The sequence below is a fragment of the Trichophyton rubrum genome, assembly GCF_000151425.1.
Source record: "Trichophyton rubrum CBS 118892 genomic scaffold supercont2.6, whole genome shotgun sequence".
NCBI classification, from domain to species: Eukaryota; Fungi; Ascomycota; class Eurotiomycetes; order Onygenales; family Arthrodermataceae; genus Trichophyton; species Trichophyton rubrum.
The window spans coordinates 716,261-739,984 of NW_003456423.1; the positions used below are offsets into that span (position 1 = coordinate 716,261).

Consider the following 23,724-nt stretch of genomic DNA (forward strand, 5'->3'; position numbering starts at 1 on the left):
ATGTATGAACAGAGCCACTGTTTTCCTCCCGAGTGATTTACCCACGGGGCAACCCATTATAGAACTACCAGTTAACGGGTATTTCTCTATATCTAACATATCAGTTATATATTTTCTAATCTCCGGTATGTTAAAATTACAAAAAGGCCCTGTTAATTGGCCCTGTTAGCCGTGTTCCGAAATTTTCAAGGGCAAGGACCAGCTGCTGTGGAATCATTTTCAACATTCAGGAGCTGTCTCGCGGGATATCTCAAGAAGGGTCCATCCAAGGAAAATGTGAAACGGTCAGAGAAGGTCTAAAGGGGTAAGTAGCTCGCGAGGAACTGCACCTCCAAGGCTTCTCGAAGAAACAACGAATTAACTAATTAGTTAACTAGTACAGTTGAGAGCTCAGAAGATCAGGACTTCTTTTGTTCGATGATGTTTCTCGGGTCCCTGAAGGCTTGGGCGATGTACCTATCACGAAAGGTGTAAGCGAGAGTGCCAACTTGCCGGTGCATCCACGACCATCTTGATCCTTACTTTGTGTGGCTGCCTCTCGCCACAATCTCATCCGCCTTGTTGGTGAATTTTATGGTCGTGTATGCTAATTTGTTGCCAACTGGAGCCATCGTTAGATTCCCAAGAAGCACTTCTCCCATCTCGCCAAAATGGACCAATGACATCTGCGGACAGCCACGACATCGCGATCGTCCAAGCAGAAAGTATGGAGCAGAACGGTGGAACTTACACTTATCGCAAGTTACCTCCTAGAACAGTTTAGTTAGAAGGTACCCGTCTTTTGTGAGGAGTTCTAGCAGAGATCACCTTACCGCCAGTATTTTATCGCCAACCTTCCCGCCAGAGCCTAGATATGTGACTGGTAGGGTAACGTTAAGTTAGCCAGAGAAGCCAAAGCGATCCCATTCTCAACGGTTCATAGTTCCCGTTACCGTTCAAGTCAGTAGATACGCCAGTCGCAAAGAGGCCATGGGAAGCGACGGCAAGCGAGCCTCCGAGATCAACTAGAAATGGTCTGTTAAAAAAAGCAAGAAACAAACAAAGCAGGTGAAAGAAGAGGCAGTAGTAACTGGGACACGGAGTACACGCATACCCATGCTGGCGATGGTTCCTCCATGAAGAATGCCCAATCGATTCTGAAGCAGACAAGCATCAATCATCAGCATGGCAAAGCGTGACCCATGATGGTGACATGGTGTTAAGAGGCCGGCGGCATACCGTGTGCTCTTTTTGCACATCCAGCTCAAAACGGACAGTTCCTGGGCGAGCAGCAGTGATCCGTAGCTACGTCAATACCAGAGCAGATCAGCATCTCTTGTAACAGCCCTTTTCTCCCCCATGATGTCAATGGTCCCAGGGTGTTCATGCTGGAAAAGAAAGACCCCCCAGCCATTCGATGTCTGATGAACATGCAGCACAAGCACGCCATGAGAGACAAAACATACACTGTCCAGTAGCCTGCGCATCTCTCGTCAGCCACGTATCCAGGTAGAGCAGGCCATCTCGTACAGAGTACTCCGTACACACCTGGGTTCCAGTCCTGAGGTCGCGCGGAAGTTCGCCCATACCTACATACAGCCAGCCAACCGGATGAGCGTGGGAGCTACCAAACAAGGGCCCTGGTGCAGCAGATAGTTACCGAGTTCACAAACTTCAGCGTCGCCATCGTCTCCTCCTGTCTCTCCGTCCGTCTGTCTGTCTGTCACTACCTACAGGCTACCCGGCGTAGACAGGCCCACGTCGTCGTCGTCGTCTTTAAGCATCTCGTCGGACATCTTGAAATATCGCTGACTAAGCCTCCTTCCAGCAGTCAAGTTTAAAAGGCGGCCGGCAAGGGGGAAGAACGAGGTCATCTTGCTTGCTGTACGGAGTTTCTCTGCTGCTTCTCTGCTGTACATACTCTGGCTCCAGGCTGCATATGCTTGCTGTCTGCTTGCTCGTTCGTGCATGCGTCTGCACCCCATATAGTCATTTTGTCTTAATTTTAGCTGTCTCTCCCACCGGCGCTAGCCTCGGAGACGCCCATGTTGTCTACATTTATTACCTATTGACCACCGAGATAGACAGACCAGACAGACAGACAGACGAGCAATAGACACAGTCCCGAAGCTGTCACAGCCTGCGAAGACAAAACACGAAGACAGCAGACTGGAAACACGGCCAGCCGCCGATCTAGGCTTCCCTCTGCCTCTCCTATGGCGGCCAGGAAGAAGCCCCTGTCGCCGGGAGAAAGACGGCCAAGCAGCCTAACTCGTTAGCCACCGTCCGGACTTGCACAGGCTGCTTGCTAGCTGTAGAGCCGTCCAGCTTGTTACTTATCTTACGGACCTCGGGATGGCGAGACAACAGGACCGTTCTGGCTATAGCAGGCGCTGATATAGCAGTAGTTAGCGAGCTTGGGGGGAAAACTGCTCTTGAAGCCGCAGAAGCAAGCAAGCAACCTCAAGGACTGGAGCAAAAGGCCTGGCCAGACGCCAGAGAGCAGCTCATCGGACGGGCGGTAGTTTGTACATGCGCCCTTCGAGACTCGTGGAAGAACAAACTAGTACAGCCTGCCATTTGCCTCCTGCTGGACAGAAGCAAGAGGCTCGCTCTCTGCTTGTCCCCCATGTCGGTGGCTTCTGCGCCGCGGGAACCGTAAGCTAAATCAAACTACATGGAACCCGAGGTTGCTGCAGGGCATTTACTCTATAGTTAAGAATCCACGCTCCCTGCTGTGGGCTGCTGCATGGCCTGCTGGTGGAAAAAAGCTGGTTAGCGGTACTGCCTCCCCTGCTTTGCTCGGGTTTACTAACACAAAGGGGACCGCTGGGAGGAGAAAAAAGTTATATATAAATATACCGCGACCGGCCACTCCCCTCGCCCGGACGGGTTTCGTCTTTCTCTCTCTCTCTCTCTCTCTCTAGGCGCCTCCCTTCGACCCACTGAGAGACGCAGAGGGCGCTCGATGTCAAGATGGTGTCGTTTTCTTTCCTGCAGCGACTGGAAGTCCCCCATCCGCCTGGACAGCCTCGCCCGACATGGCTGCTGAACAACGATATCAAGCCCATCGAAAAGGCCCGGCGCACATGGAGTACGTTCGATTCGGACCAGCCCTGACTGACCCTGTTTTGAGCCCGATGGAAGGACAGGACTAACTGCTTGCATTAACTAGGCTGGTATGAGTACTTCTCGTTCTGGTGCGTTGGTGCTTTCAATATCACCAATTTCCAGCTGGTAAGCGGACCCTTTTGCTTTTTGACTCAATCGACAGGAGGATTCTAGTTAGTTAACTAACGGTTGCTCTTCTTTACGGCAGGGCTCTGCACTGCTCGCAACAGGTCTTAACTGGTGGCAGACAACGGTTGCGACCCTCATTGGCCATATACTGGCTTCTCTGCTCATCGTCATCACCAGCTTTCCTGGACTCGAATACCAGATCTCATTCCCGGTTGCTATGCGCATTAGCTGGGGTGAGTAGTTCAACTCTACGGCCAGAGTGATCAGCTCCTTTTTCTGACTCTCTATCTTTCTTCTCTCCAGGCTTCTATGGATCTGCATTTGTCGTTCTCAACCGCATACTGCTCTCGATTGTCTGGTTCGGCGTACAGTCATGGCAGGGTGGACAGATGGCATACGTCTGCATCCGTGCAATCTGGCCCAGCATCGACAGAATACCCAACACTATTCCCGCTAGCACCGGCATGACGCTGCCCATGTTCGTCGGATTCATCGTCTTCTCCCTCATCCAGGTCCCGTTCTTGATCCTCGGCCCAGGCCGGCTAAGATACATGCTGCACGTCGGTGCCATCGGCGGCTTTATCTGCCAGCTCGTCCTCGTCTCATGGGCTGGCGGCACAAAGGGCCCACAGGGATTCGGAGAAATTCTCGATAGCACAAACAAACTTAGCGGTAGCGATGCCGGCTGGATGTTCCTCCTCGGTATCGGCTCGACCATGTCCAGCATCACTGCCGGCACCCTCAGCATCGGTGACTATGCTCGATTCGCCAGAAAACGGTCTGACGGGATCTGGTCTCAGGGGATGGGTGCATTCCCCGCCTGGATAGCAAATGTGATTGGCATGCTGACCATCGCGGCAACTCAGAAGCGCTACGGATCTGCTCTATGGAGTGTCGCCAGCTTGTTGATGGCCATTCAGGACGCCGACCCCAGCTCCAAGACTCGTGTCGGCGTCTTCTTCTGCGCCTTTGTGTTTGGAATCACACAACTGGTGCTCAATATCTCAGGCAACTCCTTCTGCGGAGGCACCGATATGTCTGCCTTGTTCCCCAAATACATCAACATCCGACGTGGGCAAGCCCTGACTGCCATTCTGGGCACCGTGATCAACCCCTGGTACCTATTGAGCGGAGCTCTTGTTTTCATCTCAGTGCTGTCTTCCTATGTCGTCTTCCTACAGCCTTTCGTCGGAATCGCCGCTGCCCATTACTTTGTCATCCAGAAACGACGACTCAAGGTACCGGACCTTTACATTACTGGAAAGCAATCTATATACTGGTATGACTTTGGTGTGAACTGGAGGACCGTCCTTGCGGTAAGACACTCACTAAGAGTCAATTTTATTCTACATTTATCTTCTTATGCTAAATTATCCGCTTAGTGGCTTGTTGGAGTCACTCCTCACATGCCCGGCATGGTCCACTCTGTGAATCCAAAGCTCCCTGTCACGGCTGGTGCATCTCACCTCTATTACATTGCCTCCATAACCGGCTTCTTCATTCGTAAGTTAACACTCCTCTACCTTCCCATGGCAAAGTCATGAGAATATTTGGCTTACTGACCCTATTTTCCAGCATTTACCGTCTCAATAGCGCTTGACTACCTCGTACCCGTCAAGGTACAGAAGGATTTCATCCAGTCCGTGTCTATACGGGAAGCCCAGGACATCGCCAGCGAGATGGCCGAGTCAAACGAGAAGTCTGCTGAGGGTGCAGCGCATCTGTCTCCGGACAGGGAGAGCAGTGTTGAGCACAAGATCCCAGAGGCTAATTCACACTCTGTCTAATAATACAATCTCTTTACCAGGATCAACTTTGCAGCGATTGTTCAGAGCATATGTTTTCCTTTTACTCCTTTTTGAAGCGACTATAACTGGTTATTTAATGAGCGTTATATTCGCTAGAATTGACTTTTCGAAAGACTCGGCGAGCCTTCCTTTATATATACTAATGCACCCCATGATTTCCAACATATGCAAAAGTTCCAACAGTCTTAACAACTTTATGTATATCAACCAATAGATACCAACCTCTCACATTACCCAGTTGTATTTGTAATGTGTTACCATTCAATCCTATTGTTGGTTTATTGTATTATCTGTTTCTCTTATTGGATGTTTTTCCTTGAATATTAAAATAGGGATGGGTGAAGGAAAACATATGCAGAACTCATTAATTGCACCAGAAGCCGCATTCGAGGATGTTAACAAGAGGGGTCAAGTTATCTTCAACGCCTTTATTTGGTCTAGGATACATACAGGATATTCCCAGTTTTCGTTAATTGTTCTTCCAGACTTATCACGAGCAGCCAAGCCTCTCAGATCTAACTCATACTCGCCAGTTTTCTCTCCATTCGTCCGAAGGCTCAATGGAGTCTATTTGTGTTACGTAATCAGCGCCCGCAGAGCCGCCTTTTAGCTTATTCTTTCATTTTACGACTTGACAGTTCGCTCAGCGTCTTCTCGCCGGGACAGGATTATGCCCGCTATGATCGATAGATAAGTCAGTCTGTGTCTGTACGGCAGGGCGTTCGTCTGTCTAGCTGTACAAGATGGCGACTGTGCCTTTTCGCCCGTTGGAGTACCTGGAGGGCCGTCCAGGCACCACATTCCTCAAGCTCTACCAGCAGCCCTCGACAGCTCTAGCAATATTTCGAAGGATGCTCCCACATCTCGGTATGGCTCAGTTCAAGGACTTTGATAATGTGTACTAATAGTACTGCTAGCAAAATGCTTCGTCATGGCACTGCTATACCTTAAGGACCCTCTTCCAGCAACCGAGCTAGAGCTGTGGGTGAGATCGGACAGTAGACGGTATATACGAAACTTGCACCCAAAAAATGAACCAGGACACCTGCTAATATGGTTATTGCAATAGTGAAAGAGATAACTCGCTTTCAATACTTGGCCGTCTACACATCCTATCGAGCACAACGACCTCGAACCATGTTCGCGCTTACATGGTCACCGAACCGTTTTCCACTTCTTTGCGGCAAGCTCTCATGGGAGAAGACCAACAGGGCTCGTTTGGAGTTATATCAGTGACTCCCGACAAGTATCCGGTCTCCGTCGCAGATTTAGACGAATATGCAAGACAGCAATGGGAGGCCGTGCTTGGGTATATGGTTGGGATGAGCTCGTTGAGCGGAGGACGGGAAACCATCACTCTCAGCAAAGGGGTGAAGCAGCTTCTTCAGGCCTGCCATCTGGTGGAAATTCGAGATCGGAGGGTTGAAATTACGAAAGAAGGATTCGCCTTTGTTCTACAAGACGTCAATACCCAGGTCTGGCATATACTCATTCTCTACGTCGAGAACGCAGAAGCTATAGGCATGGAAAGCGTCGAGGTTCTCTCGTTCATTTTCTTGCTCAGCAGTCTTGAGCTCGGCCAGTCTTATGAGAAAAAGGACCTCACTCCCACACAGCTTCGAACACTTGCCGATCTCACCGATTTTGGCATTGTCTACCAACACACGCCTGCTTCTGGGTCCACCAGATTCTACCCTACCCGGCTGGCTACTACACTTACCTCCGACTCTTTAGCCATGTCAGGCCCGATATCAGGAGAACCCACGGTCCCAACCACAAGTGCAGGTACCACAACATCCGGTGATGCAGGTACTGGATTCATCATTGTTGAAACAAACTACCGTTTGTACGCATACACATCATCACCTCTACAGATATCTCTCATATCCCTCTTTACAACTCTAAAATTCCGATTTCCGAATCTTATCACCGGCAAAATAACCCGTCAATCCGTCCGCCGAGCCATCGAAATGGGTATCACAGCTGATCAGATTATATCATATCTCACCACTCATGCCCATCCACAGATGCGTAAGACGAAAAAATCTACGTCAAATGTTTCTTCTTCGGTCTTGCCACCTACCGTTGTCGACCAAATTCGGCTTTGGCAGCTGGAACGAGATCGAATCAAAGCAACATCAGGGTTCCTTTTCAAGGAATTTGACACCTTTGCAGAATTCGAAGCTCCTTGCAAGTATGCTGAGGAAATCGGTGTATTGGTTTGGAAATCTGATTCAAGGAGGATGTTTTTTGTTACCAGACATGAACAGGTTGCTGCGTTCCTACGTAGTAGAGCGGCGTCAAGGGGTTAAAATGAACGGTTATTAAAAGCTAGCATGGCTTGCTTCTCATGATATCATTTTTAATGGAGAAAACGTGGGTAAGCATTTGCTTTACAACGGCGCACGATTGGGTGGAATGACACTGATGTACAACGTATTATTTGAATAACTACCTGGAGCAGGGATAAACTAAGTCACGTCCCTTTTAACCATCCTCCCTCATTTCCTCTTTTTTCTTTTTGCCTTTTCATCAATTTTTTCGTCTTTGTTATCATTGTTATTTCCCGCAAATCATCGATTCGTCACAATATCTTCGAAGGTTCCAGGGGGGGGAAATATGAACCAGGACTTTGAATTCACAAAGCGTCAGATGCGGCACCGCTTGGATGTGGTGGCCGCGTTTTCGTGTGTTTGGGAAGACACCTAGCCGAAGCTCTTTCTGACAGAGCGAAGAATATCCATGACACTGGCTTCGCCCTTTCCGCCAGTCTTTTCGGACTTTGGGCAGCCCTTCTCGATCTCCGTGGCAAAACGCTGGGAGAATTTGCGACCAAAACGTCTGGAGTAGGCCTCTTTGAATTCAGCCAAGCTGGCACTCGCTTCAGACGTGAGACAGGCTCTCTCCAAGACCATGAAGGCGCGCTTGATATGGTAATCCTCCAGGTTGACGGACATGGGAGCTTTCCCTTCGAGGGTGTTGCCGGGGATCCCATACCCAGTGAAAGGATCAGGCTTGTTGAATGCTCCTTCATAGCGGAAACTGTTTGTCAAGGTGACGAGTCTTCCGAGCCAGTAACCGTATGGCTTCGCGATTTTGACCTTTTTGAAATGAAATTTCCGCGTCAGCTTGTGAATGAGGGTTATAGGATTATGCCAGTGAATGTTATTGTACTTACAACTTTGATATCGACGGTGTCACTGGAAGCTGGGGTTTCGATGGAGGCACTGCGCTGAGAGACACGCCCGAACTTATCAACAGACAAGGTGTCTGCATGAGGATCCTCGCAGTAGCACTGGGCTCCTTCACGAATTGGGTACATTGGAGGCTCAGGCTCGAAGTCTGACTTTTGATGAATGGCCCCAATGGTCTTGCTCTTCGGGAGTTGGCGTGGACGAGTAAGATTAGGCTTGCGGCTGAATGCTTCAACAGACCCCTTTTCGCACTCATCGATTGTTCTCTGCATTTCCTGTGGCATTTGCGTGGTATCCTCGTTGCCTCCTTCATCATCGTCAAGTGCATAGAGTGAACGGCCGGCCGCCTTTTGGGCCGCGATACTCTCCGGCCATGGGAAGTAACGTGCAGCAGACTTGGGGAGCGGAAGACCAGGCTTGTAAGTTGCCTTGACTGTGGCCTGAGACGAGGTATCAGAATCGGGTGAAGGGTTCAAAGGAGCCTCGTTGCACTTTGTCTCTTTTCCTTTCGCATCAGCAGCTCCACGCAAAGCCTTCAAGTCCTGATACCCAATGAAAGGCTTCACACCTGGCTGAGAAGGTGCACAGTTTTCCTTCCTATCATCGTCTGATAATGGCCAGCGCAGAATAGTATTAGCTGCAGGCTGGACTGGCTTTGGGATGTTGGAAGTCGTTCCACGAGCCAAGTACTTTGGTAGCGGAGGTAAAGGGGGCTCAGGAGACTTCACTCCGGCAGGCTGGATTCCAAAGGACTGCTTCGAATTAAGGGTGCCCTGGGAACGGACCGGAAGTGAGCTGCTCCTAATACCTGCTCGGGATGTCGCTGCGCCAGCAACGATGGGCTTCACGTCACCGTCTGCTTCGTCTGGCTGACGACGGATCAGTGGCTGCAATGCGGCTCGAGCAAAGTGATGGAAGGAGTTCGCCAAGGATGATTTCCTGCCAGACTTTCCCGCGTCCTTGTCTCCCTGAAGCAGAGGACGCGATGAAGAGGGAGACGGGGTCTCCCCCAGATAACGAGCTCGAGGCATCTTACCCCTTATCCTGGTTGCTTTGTCTGGAGGGATAAAGGCCCCTTCAAGGCCTGGTATAGTCAACTTAACAAAATAGCAGTACTGCAGAGGTAGCAATGTGAAGAAGAAGGTTGCTATGAGTGAGAGGAAGGTGAATGAAAGAGAGAAGAGAAGTTTTTTTATATCAGTTCCTTATTAGGACAGAAAGAAAAAAAAAGCAGGACGCTGTATTGTGGCACGACATAAGCATGCGGGACGCAGAAGGGCGGCTTGTATATAACAAAAAGTAGGGCTAGCTGGCTATCTAGTTTGGCCATAGCTAGAGTCATAGCTATCATCACTAAGAAGGAGATATCCATCGTTTTTGTCTATCAGACTAGTTTGGCCCTTCTGGAAGTGCATTTAGCTTTGCCTCCATTATCTATTCACTGCTTGTCATGATTGTTCCTTCAGCCACTTTCACAGCGCTCCCCTGGAGATAGACAGTCTCAATCTCCTTCTTGTTGCCCTTAAGGGTAACTTGAAGCCCTATCTCGCTTCGCTTTCCCATCTCAACACCTTGGATAATGGTGTAGGTTTCCTTGCCCTTTGCAATGATCTCGGGATCTGTCAAGGTGAGATAGGAAGCTAGTCCACTTGCAGCACTGCCGGTAGCGGCATCCTCCAGATTTCCTGCCATCATCCTGGATCGAATGACTTTCTTCTGGAGCTCCTCATCCCAGACGTCCCGGACATAGAAATAGACCGAGACATGGCCATCGACGTCCCAGCCCTCATCCAAATAACCACCGGCTGCTACTCCCTTGGCTGGGATGGACTCTGCGGCCGTTGTGACCTGAGCCAGGACTTCGAGGCTAGGGAGGTGGACGTGTACTGCTGTCATCCCCTTAACGACAGAGACGACGGGGAACCCGGCTTGGTACACTTGAGCGTCCAGCGAAGATCCCAGGCTTGGATGGAGCCTCAGGAGTTCTGACAGTGCCATCCTAGTAGAATGAATACGCACATTGTGCGGGATGGAAGCAGACACTTGGCTTGGATTCTCTGGCACCAGAGAAATTGGTATATTTCCAGCCTTAGTCGTGAGTGAGGTTGATTCGCCCACTTGTCCAGCAGAAGCTTTATCCTTTGAGTGAACGAGCAGCCACGACGCAGCGCCAATTGTTGGATGACCGGCAAATGGAAGCTCCTGTTCGGTTGTGAAGATGTCTATTTTCCGGGGCTGGCTAGGGTCAGAGTTCGCTGGATGAAAGAAGATCGTCTCTGAATAGTTGAATTCCGTGGCTAGCGTCTGCTTGTGCTCCTGAGTAATTGGATTGGAGTCGGATAGGAAGACGACGGCCAAGGAGTTGCCCTTGAACCGCTTGCTGGTAAACACATCCAATGTCACGTACTGTAAAGAGGCGGACATCTTGACAACTGCCTGTTAGAGAGGTATACCACAGAAACGAAAAAGGCTATTTCCTGATAACGGTCGAATTTATATGCAGACTGCGAATGTCGTTGATTGGTAATATTGTTTGTCATTTCTCGTATTTGTTGGCGGAGCGAAAACAGGGCGTGTCGACTTGAGGGGAGCCGAAAGTTAAAAAGTCCCGAAATGCCGGGCTGGCAATGCAGCATATATACGTATATTATTATATCAAAGTCATTAACCAAAACCGTTTACTCAGAATCGCTGTCAACCACAAAGCCAGCCATCACGTTCGGTCGTCGTGATCGTGTCGTCGTGACGGGTTCATCGTCTTCGTCATCGTCGTCAATGTTCTGTTCAATTGTACCTGTAGGTTTCGATGGCCTATCAACCGCAGTTGATGTCCACTGGAAATCGGGGGCAGATGATTCCTCTCCCATATCAAGTATGAGGTCGTCCTCCGTAGACGTGGGTGGAGTCTGCGCTTTGCGTCTAAAAGGAGCAACTAATTCCTCGTCCTCTTCGCTTCCAGAGCCCAGATCTTCACTCCTTGCACGCTTCCTCTGACCGGTACTTACATCTTCCCCGTCACTCTCACTCGAGATGGTTTGTTTTCGTTTCCTTCTTGCCTTCTTGGTACTATCGCCCAGCACAGTGCTACCTAGACCATCGATATTCATTGCCTCCTCCACAAGCTCAGCCTGCCTCTTGCGTCGTTCCGCCTCTCGAGCAAAGAATTCTTGATCGGCTTCGTCATCAGTTTCATCATCACTGGCATTGACGAAGAGACTGCTTTTGATTTTCCTCTGTCGTTCCAACGCATTCTGTTCACGAGCAAGTCGTCGAGCATTCAAAGTCTCCTCGTCCAGCTGGTTGTCTTCATCAGCGTCCGTCTTCTTACGCCTTTTCTGCTTCAGTTCCTTCAATGCTTTTGACTTTGATCGGGGATTTGGAGGGAAAAGGATTTCATCAAGCTCGAGATCCTCTCCTTCGGAATCATTGCCAAAGTTAACCTGGGTTGTAGCCTCGTCATTCGTGGATTTGGCAGCTACGCGTTTCCGAAGTATGAGTTTGTGAGGGTCGACACCGTCAATCTCGGTGGCAGGGTCGTCACAATGTCTCTGAATGGAGCTGCGCGTCTCTTCGAGTTCTGTAGATGGAATAGAGCCTGGGATGCTCCAGTGTGTGCCAAGTACATCTTCACCCACCAGTTCTAGGCCGGCTAGTGTGAAAAGAAGACGTAAGCGGCCATTTCTGAACAAGGCCGTTTTACGTTTCTCGTCAGGAGCAGAGACTTCTATAATGATGTTAGCATAAGGTAAATTCAAAGTGAGCTGCGAACAACCATACCTATTGAGGGTGTGCTAGGTGTGATATCTGCAATGTCGGCAGCATCTTGTATTCCCCGTGCTAAATCTGCGAGTTCCCAGCTTTTCCTATCCTTGAGGGCATTATCAAGGACCTCACATAACCACCGAACTAATTCCTCACAATTATCTGCAACCAAGACAGATACGACGATTCGGATCTTTTCATCGGCGGTCCTAGTATAATTTTGCTTCAATTCTAGTTCTGCAGCAGGTCGTGATGCCACTGACACAGTCTGCTTCTCTTGGCCATATTCCAGATAGTGTACTGTGGCAGGAATTTTGCTGAACAGTAGCTCCGTGATCAGCTCTGGCCGCTCATCAATCTTTTTGAACAGCTTTTTTAGAATTTGACGAACAAGTTCTTCCCACTCTCCGAACGCTGGGTTTGACGGTAGTAGCCCCTCTGGTCCCTTAATCATCCTAGTGAAAAGGGCGATTATGTCCAATCTAAATAGTAGCACACTCAATTCTTGTTTAAATGCAACTCTGTAGAAGAATCGGTGTGCTCGTTTCAGCTGCTCGGTATTCAAGTCGCGATAGTAGGACGTCAGTGCAACAAATGTGTTGACCGAGTTCTGAGTGCAAAATTTGTTACAAAACCTCTTGAAATCAAATGATCTCTCTGCAACGTTTCGAACAGCTTCCGCTCTATCTTTTTCTTCTTCATCTTCCGAGTTACCAAATTCACCCTCCTCGTCTTCCTGGTTCCCCTGAGCCCTGTTTTGCGTCTTCTTTTTCCGCCTTGATATTCTCTTCGAACGGACTTGCATGTCCACGTTTTGTTTCGAGTATTGCTCTAGCATGCGTAAGAAAACATGAGCGAGCTCTGTGCAAGCATCAAGGTACCAAAATCCTTGTCCTTTATAACCGCGAAGGGTAGACAATATTCTATCATGTGTTGATTCTTCATAGAAAATGCGACTCAGGATATTCTCAGCAATTTCTTGATCTTCCTCAAGAGAAGATTTGCTCATCTCTTGAACCGTAAGCAATGTTTGTGTGAAAGACAGCATTCCAGCACTGAGATCCTGCCACTCCTTGTTATCAAGGCTAGCTTGCATATATCGATTCAGGGCAATGAAAGTTTCCTGGTTTAAAACACTTGCTACTAAAGCAAAGCTATCAGGCTCAATATCCCTCGCGGAACCAGTGGCCTTTCGGCGAGCCTTCTCTTGTTGTTCGCGCCGGGCACGTTCGGCGCTTAAAAACCAAGAGCTGACGAAAAAGAAATGGCGAGACGAAGATTCACTCAAACGATCGGACTCTCGTTCCATAGCTTTTCGTATACTAGTCATCAAGGGATTGAATCCTGAATCAAGAAACTCTTCAACAAAAAGTCGAAGATAATTGAGGGCCGACGAGGTCAAGTGAACTTGCACATTGAAATTGTTCGACGTTTCATCAATCACTGGCCGTCTTCCTCTCGGTTTGTTCCATTTTTTGGTTTTATCCATTTTATCAAACGCCGCTTGGTCATTAAGCAGAACGTCTTGGCCCGATACAGAGGACACTTTTGCAGCGTCTCTTTTTACCCAAATCATGGTCCCAAACCTACCATGACGGGTAGGGGCATTCTTTGAGTGATCACGATTTAAATTGCTTTCTGCAGCCATAAGTCCCTTCAGTTCATCTATGCGTGTTGCACTCCGTTGGCTGTCGTCTATAAATAGCTGTCGCACGTCAACACCCTTAACAAGATGAAACAGTATCTCGAGAAGAATAACGTCCTGGAAGGTAAACTCTTCTCCGATATTTGAGCATAATGTAAGGATCAAGGCAAAGACATCTTGGTCATGGAATGCATTGATTGTCATTGACCTCGAGGCCTCATCTTCATCTCCCTCAACGGCTAGATTTGGAGTCGCACCTAAAATCACCACGTTTCTAAACAGATATAAGACAAGTTTCAAAATTCCTTCATCTCTAGATGACCTTTCTTCCCGGGGGGTAGTTATACTTGGGAGACCTATGCGAATAATCGACCGGAGGATGGAGTTAGAGGGGTGACCCAGTATTCCTGTTTTATAAGAGACTTGGGCAAGTTGTAGATAAGGAGTGTGTCTGTGGTGATTAACAGTCATCTCGCTGTGTATTTCGATCGGCCATGTCAACGGCACGAGGAGCTCTACTAATCAGATATTAGCCATGCCCCAAAATGAACGGGCCAGACGATGGCTCACAGCACGCCAAAGTTATCCTTGACTTGTACTTGTCGGTCGGCTTGACTTCATCCCATAGAGCCAAGATTGGTACTAAGTCCCCGTTGACAAGATTACTCTCAGCAATGCATCTCGAAACATCTAGCCGGTTCAATTTCTCGTCGTAGAACCGCAGCCATTTCTTAAGGTCACGCAGACAACCCAGGGCATCGTCCCCAAGTATATAACGCCCGGCTTCGTCGTTCGCGGAGCCGCCGAGCTACAATGAGACAGTCAGTACTAAAATGTTTAGCGTAGTCTCGCTATAGAAGCAGGGTGTCATACCGCCGTAACCAAGCCGTAGATGAATGAGCGCACTTCAGGGTCAACCACCTGGTCGCCCGGCTGCGCTACAAATGGCTCACCGTCCATTATTTTAGAGAAGGTAGAAATTCAATGAATGACATGTGGCATTTCGCTATTAACATGCCATCACCTTGGCCCGCAAAGGAGGATTGGAGGATTTAATGTCATCGTTCTGTCCTATATTTATCGTCTGTCATTGTGCTGATTTCTTTCCAGTTCAATTAAACGCCAAACGCGCAGACGCGTCAAAGGCGGCCTGGGCGGCAGCATCGCGTTTCGGAAGCGGCTAAACTATATCCCGCCAGTCCCGAAAATAGCCGCACGCCAGGAAAGTGACGTCGCCGAGGCTCAAAGCCACGTGAAGCTTCGCCAAAGGGGCTTCGGACCTGAACAACCGAAAGAAAACAACCAATTTCTCGTCATTACTCTGGCTTAGATTTGCTCCTATTTTGTCCTTTTTAATACATTGCAGTATCCATAATGTTCCGAAGTGCGGTTGCAGGGCGTCTATTGGCGGCCACACGGTCAATTGGCGGGGCTCGTGCCTTTAGCTCAACTCCTGCCGCACAGGTGGCCGCCGAAGTCAACAGTATAGGAGTCATCGGTGCCGGGCAGATGGTAAGGACAGTTGATTAATAGCAGCTTTACCTTTACAATTAGTACGTTTCATCGCTAATACCTACTCTGCATAGGGATTGGGAATTGCCTTGGTTGCCGCGCAGAAGGCAAACATCCCGGTCACTCTGGTTGACAACTCCCAAGCTTCCCTAGACAAAGGACTCAAATTCGCCGGTAAGAATCGCCCGAAAACCACCTTCACGAGCTAGATGAATAGGCCTTGTGCTAATGCGAGTGTAGAGAAACTGCTTGCCAAGGATGTTGCAAAAGAGCGCATTACACAAGAAAATGCCGATAAAGTCCGCTCGATGCTCACCCCTACCACAAAGCTCGAAGATCTCTCAAGCTCCGACTTCATTATTGAGGCTGTGCCCGAAATCCCAGATCTTAAGACCTCTATTTTCTCCAAGCTCGTTAATATTGCCCCAGCCCACGCCATCCTTGCCACCAACACTTCCTCCATCTCGATCACTCGAATTGCCGCAGCAACCACCGAGGATCCCAAGGATCTTTCTGGCCCATCCCGAGTTATTTCCACTCACTTCATGAACCCAGTTCCCGTTCAAAAAGGTGTCGAGATCATCACTGGACTGCAGACTTCTCAAGATACCATTGACACATCTCTTGAGCTGATGAAGCGTATGGGTAAAATTGCCGCCCGATCCACAGACTCCCCTGGCTTTTTGGCCAATCGTATCCTCATGCCTTATATCAATGAGGCAATCAGCTGCTTAGAAAATGGAATTGGTACTAGAGAAGATATTGACAGCATCATGAAATATGGAACTAACGTCCCCATGGGTCCATTGACTCTTGCCGATTTCATTGGTATTGACACCTGCTTGGCCATCATGAACGTTCTACATCAGGAGACTGGGGACAGCAAGTACAGACCTGCTGGTCTGTTAAAGAGAATGGTTGATGCCGGCTGGGTGGGAAAGAAGGCTGGAAAGGGTTTTTACGATTATTGATTAGGGATTAAATGCCGTCACATCAGTCAAGTGGTGGTGCGAAGCAGCTGTTGGAGTTTGTAATTTATAATGACAATAAATACTCCATGCTATATACAAGTCAGATTAGGGAGAAAATAGAACCTTAGTGAAAGTATTCAATATATATTTGCCATTTTTGATACAGTAGGTCTAAAATCGGATTTCGCTAAGAATGATTCTTTGAGGGCTTAACAGTATGACGTACCGTGGACAAGCGAATATTGGCGAAGACAATTCTTCAGAGTAGAAGGCAACTGTAGACTGGAGAAAGAGATAGCATAAGCTAATGAGGTATAGCATGACGGTATATGTACAAAAACAAAATTGCGCATCAATTCACAAACCCCCTCCAGCCAAAGACACCAGGTCTAGCCCCCTGAATATTTATCGATACACAAACTGCGACTGGTTAGGAGCACGCCCCAGCCCATTTCTTGACCTGCCCCGCGCTCGGCTTCCCGTAGCCATAGTACCTCCGCCCTTGCGAGCATCAGAGCCGCGACGTCTATACCCAAATTCGGTAAACACAGGGGGCGGCGATAGAGGCGATTGGGGTGTTTCTCTGCCACTTGTAATTGAATGTGTTGTGCCTGAGTGGCTAGAGTTGTTTGCAGATGAATATCTGCTGCTAGAGGTTACAGTGTCCTTGATGGCGTCGGGGCCATTGATCAAAAACATCCTATGCTCTTCAAGGAGACCATAACGTTTTTCAACGGCAATCTTGAACCACCGACGGTCCGAGATTACTGTGGAACTCAGCTCGTAAAGAGTATAGTTTGTCTCGCGTTGTAAATCCCCCAGCTTCTTCATGATGCCACTCTGAAGCGCCGAGGATTCCAAACTGCCGTGGTATTCCAGTTCACTCAACTCCTCCTTATGAGTTTTTTCCAGTGCATCTTGTTCTCTCCTATGCGATGCATTAAGTTTGTCGAGTATTACCTTTTCTCTTTCCTCTCTATTCGGCTTGCCCTTCAAATGGCGTTGCATCTGAACAAAATTATCATCTTCATCCTCCTCCTGGCGAGTACGGAGTTCAAGCTTTGTGGCGCTTTGCTGAGCCTCCAAGGCGCCTTTACGAAGCTTAAAATTCGATTCATAGGCTTTTTCTAGCTTCACCCGCGTCTGGTCGAATTCTACCTGTTTTGAGACCGCTGCGACCTGGATCTGCTGCGCGCTATCTTGATGTCTATTAATGATCATAGACTGTTGAATCTTGTTAATCTTAGCTAGCTCCGCCTGGAGCCTCTGGATTTGGTTGGCTATCGATATTAGGCGTTTCATTTCTTTGTCGTGTTGAACTCGGCGTCGTCCGTCATCTTGCCTTCTTTGTCCATCGCCTTCTGGGTGAGTTTTGGTAGTTTCTTTCCGCAATCGCTCCTCGACTTCTCGTCGCTCGCTGCGCTCGTTTTCTGCATTTACGGAGGCTGGCTGCGTTATTGTGTCAGGCTCCACTTTAGGTTTTGTCCCATGTTGATTAGGTTGAATGCAGCCGCAGGTCCCACCCCTGGCGCCGCAGAAACAGCTGTTGCACTTAGTTAGATAATCCCATAGAACAAACAACGGGTGTATCATACCAAAATTCAGCACCGCAGTGACAAACCACGAATCCGGAGTCAGCGGTTAGATCTACCATTGCCTGGCATTTGTAACAGCGTCTCCAGCCGTTCGAGGCAATACTGTCTACTCTTTCCGGATAAGGGGCTTGAGGGCAATGTTCGTTGCTCTGATGGGCCGTCCTTTGACAGGCAGTACATATCGACCATTTGCATACCGGGCATTTTTGTGTCGGAGCGCCCAGCTTGATCTTTTTTGGAGGAATCCATTTTCCACAGCTTGGTGAGGGACAATACCATCTGCTAGTTCGGGGTATAGCGTATTCTTGTACCTTTAATTTGTATTCCTCCCGGAGTATGGAGTCCACATTGTGTAGGATCAATTTTGTCGGTATATCTTCCAGGCAACATTTTGGAGGGAACTTGATCTCGTTATTCATAGCCGTCTCTATCATGCCAGAGAAACACGATAAGCAGTATTTGTGCGCGCACCCCAAAGGGACTAAGTTCTTGTCGAGTAACTCCACAAAACAGCTTGCACATTCTCTAAACGGTCGGGTAGCTGATTAGTGACTAGTCAAACAGCATGAAGAACGGGATGGGACAGTAAGGATGAACGTAGAAGTACTTACCGAAAACTGTTGCGCTCCAAGAGCCGAAGTTTGAGGTTCTTCGTACCCCCCGTTGCTTTGACCCCCATACGGCTAAACGTCGCTCCCGTTGCAGTGGACTCAGGTGAAAAGCATCGATCTAGATGGTTGTCTCCAGTGTGATCCTTTACAGCGGGTGCCTGGGTCCGTACCGGCAGTGAGGACCGGTCATCCCCCATGGATGTACCATGACTGTATGTTGATGATGGCGGCGGCGGTGACCGTCCACCTCCATTCTCACCGTGTTGGCCTGCAGATTTGGGAGGCCGTTCTGTGTCCAACGGCTGACTGATTATTTGAAGAAGCTCCGGAGAGACGTCATCGGGGAACACATGGAGTTCCTGCGGACATGGCCGATCTGCACGGTGGGATGGTAGCTGGCCATTGTCAAGCAATAGATCCTCTAACCCGACCAGCTCAGGCCACTCTGCAAGCCGGTCAGCATCGTCCGGGCCTTGCAGAGGAGCTTCGAGGTCGCGAGTCAACTGAGGAACCGACATAGGGTGATTTCTGGACAACCAAATGTCGTTTTCTGGGGTTCAACATTCAGCAAAAGTTTCATTCTACCAAAACGAGAACCGACGACGTTGGTAGTAGGAATGCTGGATTTCAGCGACGATATCCGACAAGTATTGTGAGAAGAGGTTTTAAAATCGCAAAGCAAGACTCATTCACGTGGGGGGGAGCAATAAAATATAAGAGTAAAAACTCTTGGGGCGCATCCGCGGTCGTATAAATCTGGGGGAAAGCGGAGTCTGGAGAAGGACCGAAAGCCAACTGAAGGCCATCGTTAGGCTGACAAAACGAACCGTAGGAGGGGGCCCCAAGGAGGGTGAGGCTCGCTAGTCTCCAACTGCCTTGACTCGACTGCATCAAAGTTCGTTTATTTATGGAATCCCAAGGCGCCACTCGGTGGTTGGTTGGTCGTTGTCTCTCCGTTGAATGCAAAAAGGAGCCTTGTCTGTATCTGTATGGCGGAGGCCTGTCAACCCCTGTCAGCTGGGGCCGCTGCCAATCGATCGCTATGCATGGGGCAGTGCGATGGAGCAACGAGCGACGATCGAGCATGTCTGGATGGATGCAGCGTTCCGTACCTTTTGTTAGGCCCTTACTTGGTACGCTTTGTGAGGGATAAAAGATCCACACTGGTGAAAGGCACCAGGTAGATCACGTACTATATAATATGCACGACACATCTCCTGGACTGTGAACGGAGTGCGTCTGGCATGTATTCACGGCCGGGTTGCAAATAAACCAAGGGCGGCGTGAGCTGAGTGTAGTTTTGCGCCAGGTGAAAATTCAGATAACAAAGCTGGGCTTCGTATGGAGCATGCCGCCCTAGAAATAATTCTTTTGCGACACGACTTGCCCCTGAACACCGAATGGGCATGTCGCAACCCTGGACTAAATTGAGAGCGTCGAAGTTATTTTTATGTAAGATGTTGAAGGTTGGACTAGTTGTTATATGTACTTCAGCTGCTGTTGGCTGCATACCAGTGTGGTGGAAATACAGCTCCATGTCTAACAAGGGGTCAGTAACGGCGTCTCAGGAACACCTATCAGACAATACCCCTTCCTGGCTGAACCATGGTAGCGAATGGCCAACAAGTTTTGGCTAATGATATTGTGGTTACGGAATATGTCCTGTGTATGTTTGCTGAGGACCGGCATTCCTCCAGTCACATGCATGGAGATATCGTGCTAGAGCAGCCACAATTCACAGCATCGAGGAGGTGGATAATCGACGGACTGGCGCCAGTTCCTTATCAGTAGCTAGACTGGGGTTGGATAGACTAAAGAGGTTGGATCGGAAAATTTCCAGCATGACCTGCGATAACAGTGCGGAGAGTTCCATATCCACCAGCTAAAATAGGGCGAAACCATGCTAATTGGCATCGCGTGTGTCCTGTGGAGGCAACAGCCATAAATTCGTAGCAGTGCGCGGTCCCCTATCGTTGTTACCCACACCGGGCCGGCGCACGAGATCTGTTATCTACCAGGTTATGATGTAACAGGGACAGAATTTGAGTAGTTTGTCCAATAAACCCGGAAAACAGAAGCTTGACTAAATGGCGTTTGGACGGTTCATATATCCTGGGCTGCTGCCGATGGTGGTCAATCGCATGAAAGTCGTAAAATCAGAGACTGGGGATAGGCTTCGAAGATGTTAATCTAATACTCCAGGTAATATACCTTTGGTCACATATTCATCCAGTAAACTTTTTCCAGGCCCAGGATGAACCGTACTCCTGGTATTGTTGCCGAGTAATCGCAATTTCTTTCATGGTTTCTTGGTTGGCCGCTAGCCTACTTGCCCCTAGCCAGGTCGAACGGATGGGACTTCTCGAAACATCAGCCACTGGATTCTAGAAATATTAAACACGACCACAAGAGCAGGGAAAAAAAGGCTAAGGGGCTTGCTTACTCTGGGCCAGCCTTCACGCGAACGAGACACTCCGTCGGTGCAAGATGCCGGACGCCGGTTTCCCTAGAATTAAGTGCATTAGCAACCTGGCATTCCAGGGTATCCCCCTTTTCTCAATACATAGAAACTTACAATCGTTCTATAAACCCTGGGATCAATGCATTTCCTCCAACAACAAAGATATTTGCCAGGAATGAGGGGTGAAGGCCTGTGGGAATAACAGACAAGCATTGCATTATCATGTCAGGAATCCCCGGCTGTTGGAGCCCAATATCCCGGGGGCTGAATAGTATCTCCGGCACCGTAAACCGCTCATTTCCTAGAACAAGCACGTCCTCCGCTGCGGATGGATTAACTCCGGTAATGAGTCCTTTCCTTTTCTCAGCAGCCAATAGGCTATCGTGCGGTCGCATAAACCCCTTTTTATGTGCATTTGGGTCCGGTAGCACATAATCAACTACTATGTCAGTGGGGCCCCCTTTTCGTCCTTTCCACGTCTTTTCCATATCCGTGTTAAAATCCTGACTGACGTAGCAAACTGCTTCTTTAACGCTGTTGACAATATGCGTTTCATCCAACATATTATATTGTCGAATTGAAACCAATTCTTTTAGATAATTTGTAAGATGCTTCCCACCAAGTTCAAGTCTCCTTATCGCTCGTTGAATTGGGCGCCCTTGGTACACGGGAGTTACAGTCGTCTGAGAATAACCCGAGTCGACAACTAACATGCACTCAACTGGAAGGTTTGGTGAATTCGTATCCTGGCTAGGCAGGTCTCCAAAGAGGGATCGGACATCATTCCAAGCATTGAGACAGGGAGCTGTGCAGGCAGGACCGTTCGTAAGTATAGAAACTCCCATAATATTGCTCTCATATAGCACTGACGGTACATACCAAGGTATCGTACATACCCGCCAAACCCCCATTCCTCCATTATCATCTCGTCCATATTCTTTTGCAAACTGCTCAAGGCGTTTGGAGCCTCAGTTAGAATCAAGGTTGTCCCAAGGAAATCCGAACATTGTATATCCGGTCTACGAGCCGTCTTCTCATCAAAAAACGTATGTTCCCAAATCTCCCGTTGGGCTTCCCAATTGACCAAGTATCCCTTCTCGACCGGACGGCGAAAGTTGACCTCATTCCAGTCTGATATGTGGGTTTCGAGCTCTAAGCCGGTATATATCTGATTATCTCGTGTTTTTGCAAGTGCATTTGGGACGACCACGCATGAGGCCAGGGGATCGGAGCTGGAGGTCGAGCCATATCCAGCTTTCAAGCTATACCCCCCATTGTCGATGATGAACGTCCTTTCGGGAAGATTCTCCGATGCAGGAGAGGCAGCTTTAGTAGCTCGAGGAGGTTTCTTTGGAGCCATTATTACCCTTGAAAGGAAATATTTAGACCATACTTCTGGAATACCTCCAACAGCTAGAGAATTATGTCGTCGTCGTTTGGATGTTGATTTTATAAAAACTTGAAAAAGAAAAATAACATCGGAATATTATTTTGCCCCTCTTATCGCTTATCAGTGCTTATGTAATATAGAGTGAACTTAAAGCATTCCCGCAGTAACATAAAAATAAATTTGATTAAACGCACCTTAGGCTGATATCAATACAAATCGTGGTAGCCCGGAGAAATATAGGAAGAAGGCAAGTCATCATGGCAGGCGACAAGAAGCTACTGGTTATTTTAGAATCGACGCTGGGGCTTTCTACACAGTTCATCTCATCTCTCTCGCTATCCGCTGCGTCAACCTCAAGCGCAACACCCCGCAGCGCCGAAGAAATCGACAATAATAAGAACCTCCCGCTTCCGTTACTCTCAGCTGCCGCCCAGACCCTCAAATCGAATACCGGGAAGATCTCTCTCTTCGCGATTAATACTCCCTTTACTCCGTCTGCAATTACTTCGGTCCTTGCACAAATCAATGATTCAGCTCTTCCTTCGCTGGTCACAGCTGCTTTTCTCCTCCATCCAGAACATTATACCAAAACATTCCATGCGGAAATTAACACATTGGTGAAATCGGCCCTGAGAGAATACATTGCACTGATTAATGATATCAAGAAGATTGCTGTGGAGAATGGAAAAAGCCTGGCTGACGAGGATAGAGTTGCAGTGACAACTTCTGCGGGAAGAGTCTGGAAAGTATGCGACCAGCTTGTGGCTGCTTCTACAGACGGGGTTGTTGGGGTGGTGATTCAGAAGGCGAATGAGTTCTTGGAGCTTGTACGTGATGGTATCAAAGAGTTGGAAGAGTGGAATCCAGAGGAATCCGACGATGATGATTGGGGGCTAGTTGATGACCTTGCCGATGAAACTAAAGAAGAAAAGGATGAAGACGACGAAGAAGATCGAGAAGAGATGGTTGCGATGCTATCCGGGGAGAAGAAAGATCTTCTTCGTTTACTTACTCCAATTGCTAAGCTATACACGGCCGTAACAACACAGAGGTTAAAACCACTGAGGCAGTACCCCATCCTCCCAAAGTACGCTTCTAATCTTGATAAACTTATGGACAATCTCAAACAGATCCCGGACCTTGTCGATGAGGCCGCTGGATCTCTATACGAACATGACATCCAAGCTGTGGCTTCTTACACAAGCAAATTAAAGAGTGGTGCCATTTCCACAGTTGAGATAGTTAAGAAGCCGTGGTACCCCGAAATTGGAGTTAACACCAATACAGACGGACAAGCTGAAACCGAGGATAAATTCTCAAAATGGGCCACAGTTTGGCTGAAGGTTCTTAACGAGTTGGGGAAGCCTGATGTTGCTAATGGAAAATAATATAGATCTTGTATGCGTTTGAGTAATAAGATTATAGAAGATTCCTCAGTGATATATTTGATATACCTTGTCGCTAGAAGCGTACATAAATCAACTAAATTGGTTCAAAGCGTACCTCACCCGAAGAGAAAAGAATAATGTACAATATGTAGAATCTATCCCCCTCTG

At 48.5% G+C, this 23,724-nt stretch overlaps 10 protein-coding genes across 12 annotated transcripts; 4 read left to right on the forward strand and 6 right to left on the reverse strand.

Annotated features, from left to right (window-relative positions):
• Positions 1-398: 398 nt before the first annotated feature.
• On the reverse strand, positions 399-1,166 carry TERG_05673 (uncharacterized protein; the record flags this gene model as incomplete). The annotated part of the gene is made up of 6 exons (XM_047748477.1): positions 399-456; positions 523-601; positions 731-749; positions 813-859; positions 933-1,004; positions 1,094-1,166. 6 exons carry the CDS (start codon positions 1,164-1,166, stop codon positions 399-401), a joined length of 348 nt encoding a protein of 115 aa, XP_047604459.1.
• Positions 1,167-2,955: 1,789 nt separating this feature from the next.
• On the forward strand, positions 2,956-5,006 carry TERG_05674 (uncharacterized protein; the record flags this gene model as incomplete). The annotated part of the gene is made up of 6 exons (XM_003233753.1): positions 2,956-3,073; positions 3,155-3,216; positions 3,299-3,452; positions 3,523-4,535; positions 4,602-4,722; positions 4,795-5,006. The coding sequence occupies 6 exons, from the start codon at positions 2,956-2,958 to the stop codon at positions 5,004-5,006; spliced, it is 1,680 nt and encodes a 559-aa protein (XP_003233801.1).
• Positions 5,007-6,178: 1,172 nt separating this feature from the next.
• On the forward strand, positions 6,179-7,339 carry TERG_05675 (uncharacterized protein; the record flags this gene model as incomplete). Its single annotated transcript, XM_003233754.2, has 1 exon — positions 6,179-7,339. The coding sequence occupies one exon, from the start codon at positions 6,179-6,181 to the stop codon at positions 7,337-7,339; it is 1,161 nt and encodes a 386-aa protein (XP_003233802.2).
• A 393-nt stretch (positions 7,340-7,732) lies between these two features.
• Positions 7,733-9,252, reverse strand: TERG_05676 (uncharacterized protein; the record flags this gene model as incomplete). Its single annotated transcript, XM_003233755.1, has 2 exons — positions 7,733-8,128; positions 8,206-9,252. The coding sequence occupies 2 exons, from the start codon at positions 9,250-9,252 to the stop codon at positions 7,733-7,735; spliced, it is 1,443 nt and encodes a 480-aa protein (XP_003233803.1).
• A 403-nt stretch (positions 9,253-9,655) lies between these two features.
• On the reverse strand, positions 9,656-10,645 carry TERG_05677 (uncharacterized protein; the record flags this gene model as incomplete). Its single annotated transcript, XM_003233756.1, has 1 exon — positions 9,656-10,645. The coding sequence occupies one exon, from the start codon at positions 10,643-10,645 to the stop codon at positions 9,656-9,658; it is 990 nt and encodes a 329-aa protein (XP_003233804.1).
• A 254-nt stretch (positions 10,646-10,899) lies between these two features.
• On the reverse strand, positions 10,900-14,588 carry TERG_05678 (uncharacterized protein; the record flags this gene model as incomplete). Its single annotated transcript, XM_003233757.1, has 4 exons — positions 10,900-11,945; positions 11,999-14,146; positions 14,199-14,436; positions 14,502-14,588. The coding sequence occupies 4 exons, from the start codon at positions 14,586-14,588 to the stop codon at positions 10,900-10,902; spliced, it is 3,519 nt and encodes a 1,172-aa protein (XP_003233805.1).
• Positions 14,589-14,864: 276 nt separating this feature from the next.
• TERG_05679 (uncharacterized protein) lies at positions 14,865-16,532 on the forward strand. Of its 3 annotated transcripts, XM_003233758.2 has the most exons (3): positions 14,865-15,140; positions 15,215-15,314; positions 15,381-16,504. In XM_003233758.2, the coding sequence occupies exons 1-3, from the start codon at positions 15,003-15,005 to the stop codon at positions 16,109-16,111; spliced, it is 969 nt and encodes a 322-aa protein (XP_003233806.1). In that variant the 5' UTR covers positions 14,865-15,002; the 3' UTR covers positions 16,112-16,504. The 3 variants fall into 3 exon arrangements, with proteins under 3 accessions (XP_003233806.1, XP_047606665.1, XP_047606664.1); XM_047750015.1 differs by having other exon boundaries at positions 14,865-15,314; positions 15,381-16,532; XM_047750014.1 differs by having other exon boundaries at positions 15,215-16,504.
• On the reverse strand, positions 16,517-19,030 carry TERG_05680 (uncharacterized protein; the record flags this gene model as incomplete). Its single annotated transcript, XM_047748478.1, has 3 exons — positions 18,318-19,030; positions 17,707-18,231; positions 16,517-17,654 (listed from the first exon to the last, which is right to left on the reverse strand). The coding sequence occupies exons 1-3, from the start codon at positions 18,833-18,835 to the stop codon at positions 16,517-16,519; spliced, it is 2,181 nt and encodes a 726-aa protein (XP_047604460.1). The 5' UTR covers positions 18,836-19,030.
• Positions 19,031-20,542: 1,512 nt separating this feature from the next.
• On the reverse strand, positions 20,543-22,138 carry TERG_05681 (uncharacterized protein; the record flags this gene model as incomplete). The annotated part of the gene is made up of 4 exons (XM_003233760.1): positions 20,543-20,675; positions 20,761-20,823; positions 20,893-21,583; positions 21,658-22,138. 4 exons carry the CDS (start codon positions 22,136-22,138, stop codon positions 20,543-20,545), a joined length of 1,368 nt encoding a protein of 455 aa, XP_003233808.1.
• Positions 22,139-22,425: 287 nt separating this feature from the next.
• TERG_05682 (uncharacterized protein) lies at positions 22,426-23,556 on the forward strand (the record flags this gene model as incomplete). The annotated part of the gene is made up of 1 exon (XM_003233761.1): positions 22,426-23,556. The coding sequence occupies one exon, from the start codon at positions 22,426-22,428 to the stop codon at positions 23,554-23,556; it is 1,131 nt and encodes a 376-aa protein (XP_003233809.1).
• Positions 23,557-23,724: the final 168 nt, after the last annotated feature.

Bases quoted from the DNA above. Each gene is read 5' to 3' on its own strand.
- TERG_05679 (XM_003233758.2), top strand. From the start codon at position 15,003: ATGTTCCGAAGTGCGGTTGCAGGGCGTCTATTGGCGGCCACACGGTCA. The intron at 15,141-15,214 runs GTAAGGACAGTT...TACTCTGCATAG, and splicing joins TCATCGGTGCCGGGCAGATG to GGATTGGGAATTGCCTTGGT. The intron at 15,315-15,380 runs GTAAGAATCGCC...ATGCGAGTGTAG, and splicing joins CAAAGGACTCAAATTCGCCG to AGAAACTGCTTGCCAAGGAT.